The sequence below is a fragment of the Notamacropus eugenii genome, chromosome 2 (genome assembly GCF_028372415.1).
Source record: "Notamacropus eugenii isolate mMacEug1 chromosome 2, mMacEug1.pri_v2, whole genome shotgun sequence".
Taxonomy (NCBI): domain Eukaryota; kingdom Metazoa; phylum Chordata; class Mammalia; order Diprotodontia; family Macropodidae; genus Notamacropus; species Notamacropus eugenii.
The window spans coordinates 405654584-405671813 of NC_092873.1; the positions used below are offsets into that span (position 1 = coordinate 405654584).

Sequence of the window (17230 nt, forward strand, 5' to 3'; positions counted from 1 at the left end):
TCTCCAAAAGAAATTGCTGAACAAGTTCTGGTATATGATTTTGAGGGAATACTATTATACGATATGAAATTATGCACAGAATTCTCTCAGATAAACCTGGAAAGACATATATGAACTAACGTGAAGTGAAATGAGCAGAATGTAGTACCAGCAGTTGTACAATGATCAGCTGTGAGTGACTTAGCTATTATCAGCAATACAACAATCAAAGACAATTACAAAGGACTTACAGCAAAGAATGCTATCCTCTGGAAAAAGAACTGATGGAGTGTGAATGCACATTGAAGCTTACCTTTTTTGACTTTCTTTGTCTTGGTCTCATTTTGATCTGTGTTTTCTTTCACAACATGACTGATGTGAAAATATGTTTTACATGACTATACACATATCAGACTGCTTGATTTCTCCTTGAGGGAGAGAATTTAGAACTCAAAATTTTTAAAAATGAATGTTAAAAATTGTTTTTACATGTACTTGAGAAAAAGAAAGTATTTAAAACCGAAAGAGCAACAGACGATAGCAAATCAAATAGCAAATAAAATTATAATTTTGTAATAAAAAGTATACAAAGATAATAAAAATTTATCTTATTTTATTTTTTCTGGGGAATTAATAATTTTATTTTTTCCACTTAAATAGTATTTTATTTTTTCCAATTCCATGTAGACACAGTTTTCAACATTCACTTTTGTAAGATTTTGAGTTCCGTATTTTTTTCTCCTTCCCTTTCCTTTCCCCTCCCCAAGATGGCAAGTAATCTTATATTGGCTATATATGTACTGTCATATTAATCACATTTCCACAGTAGTTATGTTGTGAAAGGAAAATCAGAAGAAAAGGGAAAAGCCATGAAAAAGAAGAAATTGTATGCTTCAATTTGCATTAGAACTATTCTCCATCCCTATTATGTTTGCTATTTATCTAGCAGAGTTTTGGGGGGAGGAGTAATACTAAAGGCATTTTTCAAAAATATCACAAACTGTCTTTTATTTTGTAGAACATACAGGTTTGGGTATATGATCCAGAAAATGCGAGTCCCGCTGAGTTGGCTGGCAGGGCATCAAATCCTTCAGTCGTAAGTGAAAACATTCTTGTTAACACTTTCATAAATATAATTACCTTGCAAATGCTATAGGTATGATGAGAAATTCTCATTCTTATAAAGAATGAAAAAACACTCTCTGAGCAGTAGACCTGAGCTCATGGTATGTTGGGGCAACTAAATATATCATCACAATTTATGGTTTTTCTGTAATTTATAACTATGTGGCTAATGAGCTTTCTCCCCCAAAAATTAACCACATTTCCAAAAACTATCAAACATTTCTCAGTAATGCTTGATAAGTATCCTTTTTGTTTGCCCTGAAAGTACTTTTATTAACAGTTAACATACCTATGTGGACTGATCCTGAAGTGAATCAGAATAACAATATGTTTTAATTGGATACAACCATAAAGGTGATTTAGTCTTATTTAGCAATTAGTGGCAAGAATCTTGTCTAAGAAAGACTTCTCTGAGAAGTGACCATTTAGCCTGTGCTTATAAACTTCTCCTGATTAGGGACTGCAACTACCCTGTCCTTGGTTAATCCTGTTGCTCTAATTCCTGTCATCCAAAATAGCTGCCTGCCTAGGGGAAAACTCCTTCCTCTTGCTGTCCTTAATCATACTGTCATCTCCATCCCTTCCACTGGACCCTCTAGAATTCCTGCTTTGTTTGAAAGCTTCCCTTTGTCTTCACACACTTTCTCCTATACTCCTTACTCTTCAGACTGAATGAAATCTGGTGTATTCCTGATGACACTATATCCCTTCATCCCTGGCTCATGGTTTTCTTTATCACACCAATCCTTGCCATTGTCACACCAGTATTCACACTTCTAACACTGGTCTCTCAGTTCATCATGACCTCTATCTCTGTCATACCTTGCTACCACCAAAAGTGGTTACCTCCTAGACTTAACCATCACTGAAAATTGCTCCCACCTCTAAGATCTTGAATTCTAAATTCCTGAGATCAAACTATCCTGAATTTTCATCTGTATCATTCCTGTTCTGCCTGTTCTTCATCTCTATTGTAATCTTGATCCCAAGTGAGAAGGCTCCTAGACTACAGTAAAGAAAGAAATCCAGGGAATTAGGAATAGAATTTTGAGGAAAACTAGTGATCCTGAGAAGTTTCAAGATTCTAAGAGAATTCAGTTCTTTCATCTGAGAACTTCTTCTCATGCATTCCTTCCATCTTTAGGCTTCTCTCCAGAAGACACCTCATATCCTCTCTAATATTACATTCCTGGATGTAATTTCCTCATTTTTATCTTTCCCCTACCCAGGAAGTAGAGTAAATATCTTCCTTGTTCCCCTCTGATGTCTACAGAACCCCCTTCTGCTAAATCAGAAATCTTTCCTTCTTTAAGGTTCCCTTGAATCCATATAACCAATCTAAATCCTGGTTACATTTATCTGTTATCTACTGGCCTCCAAGTCATTCCCCCTCCTTTTTCAATGAATCCAGTACCTCGATCGTAACATTCCTCTTCAATGCAAACTCAGCTCTTATACTTTGAGACATATGTGTGTTTATATACATAAGTATCTATGCGCATATATATATAGATGTCTATGTACATGCCTGTGCACTGAAAAAATATATTGTGTGCTTATTTGATAATTATGGAGAGATTGATATAGATATGCAGATATCTGGGTAGGCAGGAGGCTATTGATAGTTACTTTTCATTATAGAAAAAGTTAGCAAATTGGGAACACTTCTTTTTGTAAAAAAAAATAAAAAATAAAAAAGAATGCTTAACATTTTCAAGTTCAGCAGCTCTTTGGAGCACTTTGCTAAGAGATAACCAGAAAGCCTCCGTGTGATACAGGAGATAACCATGGTGATTCCTCTTCTGATTTCACTAACTGCTTCTTACTTAGACTATAAACTAGATTAAATTAGATGTAGGCATGATCATTTTACTTTTTTAAATTTCCTGTGTTCACTCTGGGGGGTTAAGGTGGATTTATAAATAATCATTGCTAGTGTTTAATTATCCAGTTAATTTGATCAATATAGCTAGTCAAACACGAATTTTTAAGTTTTTTATTTAAAAAATACAAAATAAAATAATAAATCATAACAGTCAGTAAACATAACAGCTTTACATCAGGCTTCATGTTTCTCTGTACAGAATTTCTCACCATAAACAATACACTCCAAGTATGGGAGAAAATCAAGCAAAGACACCAAAATGGTAAAGGGGTGTCTTATATGAGGATCAGAAGAAAAGCCAGTGTGGCTGGGCCGTAAAAAGTAGGAAGGGGAAAGCTTGCTCTATTAAGGCTTGAGAAATAAGTTGCAACCAAATTGTGAAGGGCTTTAAATGCTAAAGAGAGACTTTATATTTAATCCTAGAGTCAACATGGACCACAAGAATTTATTGGGTAGGAGAATAAAGGCCTAAACTCCAGGGAAAAAATCACTTTGGCAACTGCTTGAAGGATTTATCAGAGAGGAGAGACTATGCAGGGCAATTGACTAGGAGTTTATTGCAATAGTTCAGGCAAAACATCCTGAGGGCCTGAATTGGGTGGTAGCTGTGAGAGTAGAGAGAAGGGAAATGAATGGAAAAGATTTTGTGGAAGTAGAAATTACAAAATTTAGCAACTGATTATGAGAGAGAGGAATCCAAGATGACTCCCGGGATGTGAACCTGTGAGATTGGAAGGATGGTGGTGCCCTAGATAGAAAAAGGGAATTTGGGGTAGGGAAGAGAATAAGGAAGAATGGACTTGAAGAACAATGTAGTGAGTTCTACAATGCAATTGCTATGCAAATTACAAGCCATCTGTTCTTCTTCATCCTGTTAACTCATACTGTCCCATCAAAAATAAAAATGGAGGTGTAGCTTTTAATCAAAAGCTACTGCCCAACACATATTACCAGACAAGGTTCACTCACCATAGTCTAAAAGTGACTTGACAAGAAAGGAGTTGTTGTGTATGAATACACTGGAGTGACAGGAAAGGATTCCCTCAAAGACAATTCTTATACAAGTATCAGGGTTGCAGTTAAGTTATAACCAACCCAAAGGCTATGCCTGGAATGGAAGGAGAGATATTAGGAGTTTGCAATGGAAGGGGACAAGGATGGGGGATATTGGATGATGATAGGTGAAGCAGGCAGTAGGGCTGTGTGGAAGATAAGCTCCACAATTGTCTGTCAGAACAAGTGTAGGATTCAGTACATCTTCCAAACCTTCAATTACACATTCGATTATATATCCCCATCAGTCAACCATGGTCCTTTGGGATGCATATACATTCTACCTTGGATACTTCTAGATTAGATGACCTCTAATCTTCATTTACATCTAAATATATAATCCTGATTGAATCAAGCTAAAAGGCATGTGCTTCTTCCGTTCAGCTAGCTTCTCTTCTTGTAGGGCCAATCTTCATTCCTCTTCCCTGTTTCCTTCTCTCTTACATATTCAAGGTCTTTAATCATTTCTCTGTTCAGTCAATATTCTAGTTTTTAACCACCAAAAAACCCTATTTGTTGCTTACTTTAAGCAAATAAGCAAAAAACTTTGAATGGTGAGTTAGGATGTGAATCATCCCATCTCAAATATTACTTATGACTCCATCAACCCAGTGCTTCTTTCTGCCTAGTTATTTTGAGTAGGAGAGGTAGGCTAAGAAAACAATGAAGTCATATCTCAGAAATACACAAAAGTTTAATAATTTCTAGTAAAAAAAATAGTAAATTCTTTTTACTCGTTGATGGGATAAACTGTAAATTAGTTGAATTTATTTATTCCTAAATTAATTTTCAAGTATAGGTTTTTATGTTAATGTTTATTGTTTTAAAAGTATTTTCTTATGGCACCTTTTATATAACATTGTAATTTTAGAAGTTTAAGTTGTAATTTGTGATAAAAATACATGAAAATCAACTTTTTTCTTTATTTTTTCACAGACTTCCAAGTCACTTAGCATGCAGTTTCTCAGTATGGGACAAGAACCTTATTTTCTGTCAACAGTCTCTCATGATGTTTACCATTCACATATCACCAATGAAGAAGGGTATTTCACTTAAATATTTCAAATTGAAAATCATTTTTTATTCAATGAAACTAAAACTAGATAGATTTTCATGATGAAATAAAAATCCCCAGGGAAGTTTGATTTAATTTTATTTTATGTCTAATAATAAATCTAAATGTAAACATTGGACAAAAGAAGATTTTAAATTGTACTCCAAATATGCCTCCCATTCAGAAGTCATAAATCATATTCCTTTGTTGTGTCTCCAGTACTGTATAGCAGTTCCTAAATTCTCAACCTAGGAACTCATCTAATGCGTTTAGACTAAGTCTAAATATTTAATAAATTTAAATTAATTAAATTAAATTAAATAAATAAATACGTCTAAATATTTCAGTATATCCTCAAAATCTTAACTGAATGAATGAATGCAAAAGCATTTATTAAGCACTTACTATGTGCAAGAAATTGGGCTCAGTACTGGGGATACAAATAAAAAACAAGACCAATCCTTGTCCTCAAAGAATTTACATTCTCAAAGGAGTATGCAACATATCTAGAAAAGCAGTGGCCATAGGGATAAGAGTTTTGGTCTGAGAAGTCACCAGGATAGTGAGTTGAATTAGGGAAGTTAGTTGACATGATAACCTTTGCAGAAGTAAATATACTATGGATTTAATGAATGAGCCCAAAGTTAAAGATGAGAGTGGAATTGACATGTGTTATAGATAGATGACCAAGAGTCCTTGTCTGGATGGAATATGATCTCTTCTGAGGCTGGCCAAATATCATGGGCAAAGTGAGTCTGTACTCACTTAGTCCAATCCAGACAACTCAAGTCCCAAGACAGGAATTCCAAATGCAATCCCTAAGTGGATTGCTTCCCACCACCTCCCCTATTAGATTAATATACACTTTTGTCAAGCTTACTCATAGTAGAAATGAACAAATTGGAGTCCTTGGCTTATATTTTGTGTTTAAGAAACAAAAAGTTAAAAAAAAAATACAAAAAGCTAAAAGGCAAAACTCATTCTAGATCAGAGACCGATTTCAAGTATTAGTCCCTGGTGAATTGCTGAGTAGAAGTGGCCCTACAGCATTAGAGATAATGGTTGATTATTTTAACTCCTTTCTCATCAAATGACTATTTGCACAAGACCCACCAACAGTGTGATAGGTGGACTGTGTAATAGTCCATGTGGCCCCAAGGTAACAGGGATTTTTAGATAAATCTCAAGAAGACTGGAGTTCCTCCTTTGTGGCAATAAGGAAGATAGCCATGATTTGGGTGACAAACTTCACCAAAACAATAGTGGTTGAATCTGAAGTGTTCAATTTTGGAGTTGATGTAATATTGAAAGAAGGAATTCATGCTGAAAGACATGTTCCAGGCAATAATGTTTTTAATTAGATGTCCCTTGTTTCAAAAGATTCCCAAAGGTACCCAGGGACCTGCCTGATTGTCTCACATTCCCACTATTATCAGTAGGTTGGAAGGAGGCTGTGTGGAGTACAGCAGGGCTATACCTGGAGATGAATGTGAGATGCTCCACCTAGATCCATAGTTAGGGGAAAGAATAAGTAAATGAGTCAACCTTGCATTGTTTTCAGTGCTTTTGTTCCAAAGATTTGCTTACCTTTGCAAAATAAGGAGGAGAGTTGGGAATGTAAATTTCAGGAAAGTCTCTGAAATGCTTCTAGCAGATCAGCTATTGGGTCCAGTCTAGTATGCATTTATGCAAGATAATGTGTCAAGTTTTAAGGATTTTTTAAAGTAGTCTCTATTTTCAAGAAATTCAAAATCTCCTGGGGTGATAATACATCCAGACAGATATATATGCATAGTATGATTTGAAGAAGTTAGCACTGAGATTTAGGGGGATTAAAAAGGGCTTTGTATAGAAGGCAGCACAAGAAATGAACCTATAAGTAAGCAAAGATTGTGAAAGATGTGAAAAGTTAAATATTCCAGACATGGGGAAGAACATGTACAAAGGCACAGATGGGAGATGGAGCATAATGTACGGGGAAAAGCAAGGAGAACAATCTATCTGGAAAGTAGCCTATGAGGGAGGCAATACAGAGCAATAAGCCTGGAAGTGCAGTCTGTATTTATATTATGAAGTGCTTTAAAGACCTAGACACTTAGACCACTCTGCTTAGAGTGGGTGCTAGAATGCCATAGCATCATTTGTCAGGTGTGGACACATATCATTTTCTCACTAAGCATGAATACCTCCCTAGCTAGGTATGATAGGATGTCTAGTCTTACTGACTGAGGGACTTGGTCGCATCCTCTTGGTCCTGTATAAAACAACAGAGCAAGTTGGAATCAGAGATTCAAGGGTGTGGCACCAAAGAGGAGATCGTATTCTAGATAAACCCCAGAGAAGGAATTTTTCTTCTTTTAAAAAAATTATTCTTTTCTTTTAAACATTCTTTTCTTTCAAAATTTTGAGTTCCAGATTCTCTCCCACCCCTCCCTACCCATTGAGAAGATAAACAAAATGATATCAATTATACATATAAAGTCATGCAAAATGTATTTCCATATTAGCCAGGTTACAAAAAAGCAAAATAATAATGATAACAAAGAAAGAGAAAAATTATACTTCAGTTTACACTTGGTGTTCATCAGTCCTCTCTCTCTCCCCCCCCCCCCCTCCCTCTCTCTGAAGGTGGTTAGAAAGACTTTTGGAATTGTCATAGATCATTGTATTGATCAGGGTAGCCAAGTCTTTCACAGTTGATTGATATTACTGTGTGCAATGATCTCTGGGTTCTCACTTCTCTTTTCATCCATTCACATAGGTCTTTCATTTCTTCTGAAAACTGTCTATTCATATTCTTTGACCATTTCTCAATTGGAGAATGGATCTTACTTTTATAAATCTGACTCAATACCCCATAAATTTGAGAAATGAGACCTTCTCAGGGAAAGTTGCTATAAAAATTTTGTATATTACTGCATTGTCTATACTTTTCCTGATTATCTCTTTTAATTAGGTCAAGTTTTGCTTTTGCTTTGTTTGATATCATGATTGCTATCCCTGCCTTTTTTTACTTCAGCTAAAGCATAATATATTCTGCTCTGTCCTTTCTTTTAACTATATATGTATGTCTTTCCATATCAAGTGTGTCTCTTGTACACAGTATGTTGATATTATTGGATTCTGGTTTCTAATTTATTCTATTATCCACTTCCATTTTATGGGTGAGTTTCATCCCATTTACAGTTATGATTATTGTGCATTTCCCTCTATCCTATTTCCTTCTATTTATCCTTTTCTCTCTTTCTATCCTGTCCCTCCTCAGAAGTCTGTTTTACTTCTGACCACTGCCTCCCTTTTATCATCCCCCTCCTATATTTTTAATTCCTCTCCCCTATTTCCCTTTTGGGCAAGATAGATTTCTATACCCAACGGAGTGTGTATACGTGTGTGTGTGTGTGTTTGTGTGTGTTTCCTTCCCTCTTTGAAGTTATTCTGATGAGAGTAAGGTTGAAGCATTTTCTGCCACCACCACTCCCATTTTCTCTTTTACTATAAAAGTTCTTCCATGTATACTTCTTATATGTGAGAAAATTTTCTTCATTCTACCTCTCCATTCTACTTTTTCCTAGTGTATTCCTCTTTCTCACCCCTACATTTTTATTTTGGAGATGATTCCAACATAATCAACTCATACTCATGCATTCTGCTTATGTTGTTGTTGTGTTCGTCCTTCATTTTTGAAGAAGACCATGACATCAGAGAAATGCTGACATGACTTGTACTTGACTTTGTTTTGAGTGAGGGAGGGCTGTGTAAGGTCACCAGCTTCACTTTCTCCTCCTCAACCATCTGGATCCAGTGACCTGATATTCATCACGATGATTGGAGACGGCCCAGGATGCAATGGGAGATCTCTATTTATGTAGACTCCTTCTAACTTCCCTAATAATGATAAAGTTCTTAGGAGTAACTTGTATCATCTTCCCATATCTTAAATTATCTCTCTTCAATCAGTTGTCCAAGTCATTTTTTTCCAATGAGACATTTCATATTTCTTCTATTTTTTTTCATTGTTTTGACTTCGTTTTGTTGTTTCTTGAAGTCTCATTATCACTACGTTCCATTGGCCCAATTCTAATTTTTAAGGAATTATTTTCTTCAGTGAGGTTTTATACATATTTTTCTACTTGGTCAATTTTGCTTTTTAAACAGTTCTTTTCTTTAGTGAATTTTTGTACCTCTTTTATCATTAGGCCCATTCTGGTTTGTTTTTTGGATGTTATTTTCTTTAGTATTTTTTGTGCTTCCTTTACCAAGCTGTTAATTCTCTTTTCATAATTTTCTTGCATCACTCATTTCTTTTCCCAGTTGTCCCTTTATCATTTTTATCTCTTTCTTTAACTCTTCCAGGAATTCTTGCTTGCCTTGTGTCTAATTAACATTTTTCCTTGAGCCTTTGTAGCTGTTTTTACATTGTTACCTTCTTCTAAGTTTGTCTTAATCTTCCCTGCCACCATAGTAACTTTTCAATGGTCAAGTTCTTTTTGTTATTGTTTGCTTATTTTCACAGCCTATTTCTTCACTTTGGACTTTATGCTAAAGTTGGACCCTACTTACCTGGGGCTGGGGAGGCACTGTGACAAGCTTTAGGCTTTTTTGGTGCTGCTTTTTTCAGAGCTACTTCTGGAGGTCTGAAAGTTTTCAGTATTTCCAAAGTAGTGATATCCTGGGAGAGTTCTAGTCACTGCTCTCTTGGTCTATGCTCTGATCTTTACCCAGGAAGGGCTCCTGCTCTCTCAGAGCCACAAATGCCAGCACTCCTCTTGGTCCTGGAACTGTGACCAGGACTACTCCTCCCTTGTGACCAGTCACAAGTGCTCTTCTACATCCTGAACCCAGAATTGCTTATGGGCAATATAGTGGCCAATCATACCAGCTATACCCAGTGCCAACAAAAAGTCCCCTGTAATCTCTTTCTAACCAGTTAGTTGTTTGATCCATCCCCTGATCCTCGCTGGCCTGAGAGTTCCTGAAGCTCCAAGATACTCTGCTGGCACTCCTGTCCCATTCTACACCTGTGCTATGCTTACCTGGTGTTACAGTCTTCTCCTGCAGACCTCCTGAATTGCCTTAGATTGGCAAAAAAAAAAAAAAAAATCATATCTCCCTATGACCTTTTGTTGGCTTTGCTGCTCTAGAATTTTGTTTGAGGCATTATTTCATTATTGCAAGGGTTCAGCTGGGTGCCAGCCTGTACTCTACCACCTAGAAAAGAAACAATTAAGGGGAGAGAAGCAAAACCCTGGACTTTGGTTTCCTTCCCTCCTCCCACATTGGCCAGAAGAGCCTGGGACACTTTGAATGGAAAGATGCAGAGGAACCAGACTTTTTTCTGGACATTCTGACAGCCTCACTGAAACCAAGAACAGACTGGATGAGACAAGTAAAACAAATTCAAGGCTCTACAAAGAAGCATAACAGAAAAACTACACTGTATCTAAAGGGACCATCCTGAGGACTTGCAGCGTCAGTGAGTTACCTGGTTGCCACATATACTGTTTCACTTTCCCCTTAACTTTGTATGCAATAGTAGAAGAGTGTTTCACAGACTTTTAATGGGGGAGGGGAAGGAAGAGGTATGATGAGTACCAACTGCTCTTATAATACCACATTAATAAATAATCCTTTTTAAAAACTAATTAAGGTTGAATGACTAATTAAACTAATAATCATGACAGAAAGTATATGGGCAGGGACTCTTGATCTATAACATTAGAAATAACCACAACCACTCCCTACCCTTCAGGGATTCTCATCTGATAATCCTGGGAGGACCTGGTAGCCAACCTCTAGGAACCCAATCTGCTGGTGAGAATGAAAGCTTAGGACAGTAGGCCCAGAATTGAAGTGTGCTACCACGGTAATAGGCAGCCATTGAAAGAGCTTAAGGAGGCAAGTGGCACAGTCAGCTTTGATCTTTAGGAAGCATATTTTGGCAGCTCTGTGGAGAATGAATTGGAGAGGGGGAAGAGGAGCCCAGAAGCTATGCTTCTAAATTAGGAGGTTGTAGCAATTGTCTTTATGAAAGGTGATAAAGACCTGGACCAGAAGAGAAGTTAGATGACACAAGAGAAAGAGAGAGATATGAGAAATGTCATCAGGGTCAAATTGATAAAACATAGGAACTGATTGGCTATGAGGGATTAGGAAAAGTGTAAGATGACTTCAGGGTAATGAACCTGAGTGACTGGAAGGATGGTGGTATCCTTAACAGGAAGTGGGAAATTTGGTGGAGTGATATGGTTAGTGGGAAAGATAATGGGCTATGTTTTGGACATGATAAATATGAGATGCCTATGAGATGTTCATATAGAGAGCCCAAAGTGCAACTGTTGATGGGAAACTGAAATTTAAAACAAAGACTAAGGTTGGATATTTAAAGCTGACTGAGGAATAGTCAGATGGATAGGAGGAAAGTCAAGAGAGCACAGTGTCATGAAAACCCAGTTGTAAGTGTTGGTCAACAGGGTCAGATGAGATATCCCTTGGTGAAATGGATAGAATGCTGTATCTGGAATTAGTAAGACAGGTTTGAATCTTGCCTCAAGTACTTATTAAATCTAACTCCAAGCAATTTATTTAACCTGCTGGACCTCAGTTTCCTCATCTTTAAAATGAAGTAGTTGGACCCAATGACTTGGAAGGTCTCTCTCAACTCTTAATTAAATACTACATAAAGGTCAAAAAGAATGAGGACCTCTTATCCAGAAATTGCAGCAAAGAAGGGAAGAATGGGAATGATTTTGATAACTTTTGAAGTGAATAGATGAGAAAAAGAGGTCTCAGAATGACCTCTATTTTCTCATCATTGAAAGGAGAGTAAGGAGGGATAATGTAAGAGGTTAGCAAGAAGGCTGCCCACCAATCTCCACTTTTGTGATTGTGTGTGACCCTGTAGTACCTCTAGGGAAGGCAGATAGGAAAATGTTTTTCCTATGTTTCTCCAAGCATTGCTCTGAATATCAGCAGCAGGCACACAGGAAAATAATGCTGAGATTTATGGAAGCTTCAAGTTGTAGCACCTACCTCCCATCCCCCAACCAATTTGAACTCTTAAAAGGACTATCCTGGAGCTGTGAGCTGATCCAACCATTCTGGAGAGCAGTTTAGAACTATACCCAAAGACTATAAAAATGTGCATACCCTTTGACCCAGCAATACCACTTCTAGGGCTGTATTCCAAAGAGATCATAAAAAAGGGGAAAGGACCCACATGTACAAAAATATTTATAGCAGCTCTCTTTGTGGTGGCCAAGAACTTGAAATTGATGGGATGCCCATCAATTGGGGAATGGCTGGACAAGCTGTGCTACATATAAATGTAATGAAATACTATTGTGCTATAAGAAATGATGACCAGGAAGACTTCAGAGAGGCCTGGAAAGACTTCTATGAACTGATGCTGAGTGAAGCGAGCAGAACCAGGAGAACATTATACACAGTAACAGCCACAGTGTGAGAGGACTATTTTTGATAGACTTAGCCCTTCACAGCAATGCAAGGACCTAAAACATTTCCAAAGAACTCATGATGCAAAATGCCATTATGGAGTCAGAACACAGAATGAAGCAGACTATTTTCTCTTTTGTTATGTTTTGTTTTGCTTTGTTTCTCATGGTTTCTCCTGTTCATTTTAATTCTTCTATGCAACATGACTAATGTGAAAATGTGTTTAATAGGAATGTATGTATGGAGCCCAGATAAGATTGCATGCTGTCTTGGGGAGAGAGTGGGGAGAGAGGGGAAGAAATTTTGGAAGTTATGGAAGTGATTGTTGAAAACTGAAAACAAATAAATTAATAAATTGAGGGGGGAAGGACTACCCCAGATTTAAGGCACTCTGTGGGTCAGCACCACTCTAAACTATAGTTCATGAGACCCTATAAATGGATTTCTTCTTTCCCAACAAGCTAGAGGACAATTTAGTCCAAGGCTTTTTATTAATCAGAGTATATCAAATAAAGTGACAAGGAAAGATTCCTTATGTACACATGTGGTGTACTCAACCATAATTTACCAAACCATCAGTAGGGAAGTACACACACACACACACACACACACGCGCGCTGCGCGCGCGCGCGCGCGTATGCACACACAGAATAGTCTTGATAAGGGACCAGGCATGCAGGGCACATATCAATCAATAAATAATTTTTTATTAAGCACCCACTGTATCCCAGGCAGTGCGCCAAGACCAAAAGGGAAGACCAAAGAGAAGCAGTTCCTGCCTTCAAGGATCTTCCATTCAAATTAAGATAACACAGACATAAAATACATAGAACATGAACAAAATGATAGTTTTAGGACAGATATCACTAGCAGTTGGGGAGATCAGAAAAGGTTTTATGTTGGAGGTAGATCTTAAGCTAAGTTTTGAAAGAATCTTATGGACTCCAAGAGATGGCAGCAAGGAGGGAGTGCATTCTATGTATTTTGTCTAGTGTTGAATTAAGTCCTTGGTCCTAGGCAACTATTTGGCCTCAGGTTAGAAAATTGATTTTTGATTATGAGTCTGTGTTTTCAAAGCTCATTTTGAAAACTCTGCCCTCTTCCCCTCCTCCTGCAAAAACAACAGACAACATTCTCAGGAGCTGTGTTAGAAGGCTAAATCAACAAAGCAAGAATGTGGATTCTGCCTCATTTAACTAAGAGTGAGCTGTGTGGGGCAGGCAGGGTCTACCTTCCTATATCCTACATTGGGCCTCAATTCCATCATTCAGCACTGGTTCTTTATACTCCAAAGTATTCCTTGTTCTTCCCATTTTTTCACTGAATGGCAGCATAGTAATATAAATAGTTTTACTTTAAAATAATGAGATTGTTTTTCTTCTGTATCTTATGGTATCATACATCCATGACTGGCTTAGAGCAACAATCAGGGATCCACTTTAGTTCTGTGGTACCACTTGTAAAATCAGGAAATTACTGTGGATGTTACTGGAAGGTCTAATGTTGTGAGTAGGAGAGAAGAGACAAGAGTGTTCAGAGGAATGAAATGGGAGTCAGAAGACATGCTTTATAGTTCCAACTCTAGAAATAGCCATGTGGCCCTTCTGGACCTTGATTTCCAAAAACAAAAAATGAAAAGGATCACTTCTGTAGTCACAGTGATGGTAAAGAAAAAGTCATAGCTTTTTTTCCTACCAGAGAGGAAAATGTCATCCATCTCTTCTGTAAAAGGTCCCTTTTTCCTAGAGAGGATCTAATCTGACCTTGTACTAGGACATCACATTTAAAAGACACTCCCCCCCAAAAAATGAGCTTGTATTGTAACATGAATATCATTCAGATTATCCACTTTTCAGGGTGATATAATTCATTCATTATTCTAGTTACACTTGTAGTCTTTTATAATTTGTGGTAATTATTCTTTTTTTCAAAAAATTCAAAAGACAAAATAAATTTAAAAAATGAAATGATACATTCAAAGCATTGACTTTGGAGTCAGAGCACCTGGATTCAAATCTCATTTTTACTGACGCCTACTACCCATGTGATTCTGAGAAAATCAGTTCACCTATAACTCTGGTCTCCATCTATGAAAAGGGGGGAGAGTGAGAAATTGGACTTCATGGCCAATAAAATACATTGTAAGTCTAAAAATGAATTTAGTGATAAGTGATGCAGTGGATAAAGCACCAGGTTTGGAATCAGGAAGACTCCTCTTCCTCAGGCACTTACTAGCTGTGTGGACCTGGGCAAGTCACTTAAACCTGTTGGTCTCACTTGCTTCTTTTGTGAAATGAGCTGGAGAAGGAAATGGCAAACCACTCCAGTATCTTTGTCAAGAAAACCACATATGGTATCATGAAGAGTTGGACATAATTGAAACAACTGAACAACAATAAATTCAGTGATCATCAGGAACCCTTCTAGTTCTGAATATGAATATGAGAAGGGAAATGGGGACAGGGAGATTAAAAAGCAACAATACATGTGGGGGGGAATAGCCTAGAGCTACCCAATATTACCTTGGGAGCCACCTATTCTGTAGTTTTTTTCAATTGTGTCTGACTCTTTGTGATCCTGTTTGGGGTTTCCTTGGCAAAGATACTAGAGTGGTCTGCCATTTCCTTTTCCAACTCATTTTACTGATGAAGCAACTGAGGCAAATAGGGTTAAGTGACTTGCCCAAGACCCCACAGCTAGTAAGTGCCTAAGGAAGAGGAGTCTTCTGACTCCAGGCCTGGCACTCTATCCACTGCACCACCTTGCTGTTCTTGTATCATGACTAACACAGACTTCATTGCTTAGTTGTTCAGTTGTGGGCAACTCTTTATGACCTCATGGATGATACTGTTCATGGAGTTTTCTTGGCAGAGATGCAGAAGTGGTTTGCCATTTCCTTCTCCAGTGAATCACTTTTTTAAAAAATAAATTTATTTATTTTTAGTTTTTTACATTCACTTCCATAAGATTTTGAGCTTTGGATTTTCTACTCCACGATCTCCTCCCCCATCCCCAAGATGGCATGCAATCTAATATAGGCTCTACTTATACATTTGCTTTAAATATACATTACTAACAAAGCCCAACAGCAAGAGATAGAAAGAGAAATCCCATTTAAAGTTACAGTAGACACTACAAAATATCTGGGAGTTTGCCTGCCAAAACCCACCCAGGAACTATATGAACACAATTACAGAAGACTTTTCACACATATAAAGTCAGATCTAAGTAAGTGGGAAAATATAACTTGCTCATGGATAGACCAAGCTAATATAATAAAAATAACTAACTATTCTACCTAAATTTATTTACTCAGTACCATACCAATGAAATTACCAGAAAATTATTTTCTAAAGATAGAAAAAATAGCATCAAAATTCATCTGGAATAACAAAATGTCCAGAATATCAAGGGAACTAATGAAAAGAAATGCTAGGGAAGGTAGCCTAGCCCTACAGATTTCAAATTGTATTATAAAGCAGCAGTCATCAAAACCACTTGGTATTGTCTAAGAAATAGAAGGGTAGACCAGTGGAATATGTTAGGGACTCAAGACACAGTAGTCAAAGAATATAGCAATCTACTGTTTGATAAACCCAAGGACCCTAGCTTCTGGGATAAGAACTCACTATTTGACAAAAATTGCTGGGAAAACTGGAGAACAGTGTGGCAGAAAGTGGGCATAGACCAATGTCTGACACCATATGTAAGAATAAAGTCCAAATTGATACATGATCTACATATAAAGATTGATACTATAAACAAATTAGAGGAAAAAGGAATAGTGTATTTGTCAGATTTATGGAGAATGGAGAAATTTATGATCAAATAAGATATAGAGAGCATTATGAAGTGCAAAATGGATAATTTCGATTACATTAAATGGAAAAGTTTTTGCACAAACCCAATGCAACCAAGAGTAGGAGAGAAGCAAAAAACTGGGAAATAATTTTTGCAACTAGTGTCTGTGATAAAGGTCTCATTCTAAAATATATAGAGAAATGAGTCAAATTTACAAGAAAACAAGTCATTCCCCAATGATAAATTGTCAAAGGATATGAACAGGCAGTTTTCAGAGGGAGAAATTAAAGCTATCTATAGTCATATAAAAAAATGCTCTAAATCATTTGATTAGAGAGATGCAAATCCAAACAACTCTGAGGTACCACATCACATTTATTAAATTGGCTAATATGACAAAACAGGAAGATGATAAATGTTGAAGAAGATGTGGGACAGTTGGAACACTAATTCATTGTTGGTGGAACTGTGAGCTGATCCAGCCGTTCTGGAGAACAATTTGGAACTATGGCCAAAAGGCTACAAAAATGTGCATACCCTTTGACCCAGAAATATTGTTTCTAGACTGTATCCCAAAGAGATCATTAAAATGGGAAAGGGTCCCAAATGTACAAAAATATTTATAGCAGCTCTCTTTGTGGTGGCCAAGCACTTGAAATAAAGGGAATGCCCATCAACTGGGGAATGACTGAACAAGTTGTGGCATATGAATGTAATGGAATACTATTATGCTATAAGAAATGATGAACAGGAAGACTTCAGAGAGGCCTGGAAAGACCTCTATGAACTGATGCTGAGTGAAAGGAGTAGAACCAGGACACCTTTGTACACAGTCACAACCACAGTGTGTGAGAAATTTTTCTGGTAGACATAGCCCTTCA

At 37.1% G+C, this 17230-nt stretch overlaps 1 protein-coding gene across 3 annotated transcripts in view; it reads left to right on the plus strand.

The window, feature by feature from the left end:
- CATSPERE (catsper channel auxiliary subunit epsilon) overlaps positions 1-17230 on the plus strand; it is a 212718-nt gene that overhangs the window by 77255 nt on the left and 118233 nt on the right. For all 3 annotated transcript variants that reach the window (XM_072647630.1, XM_072647632.1, XM_072647631.1), the window contains 2 exons: positions 998-1075; positions 4979-5085. In XM_072647630.1, the coding sequence (XP_072503731.1) occupies positions 998-1075; positions 4979-5085 (185 nt within the window). The remainder of the gene's footprint in view (positions 1-997; positions 1076-4978; positions 5086-17230) is intronic.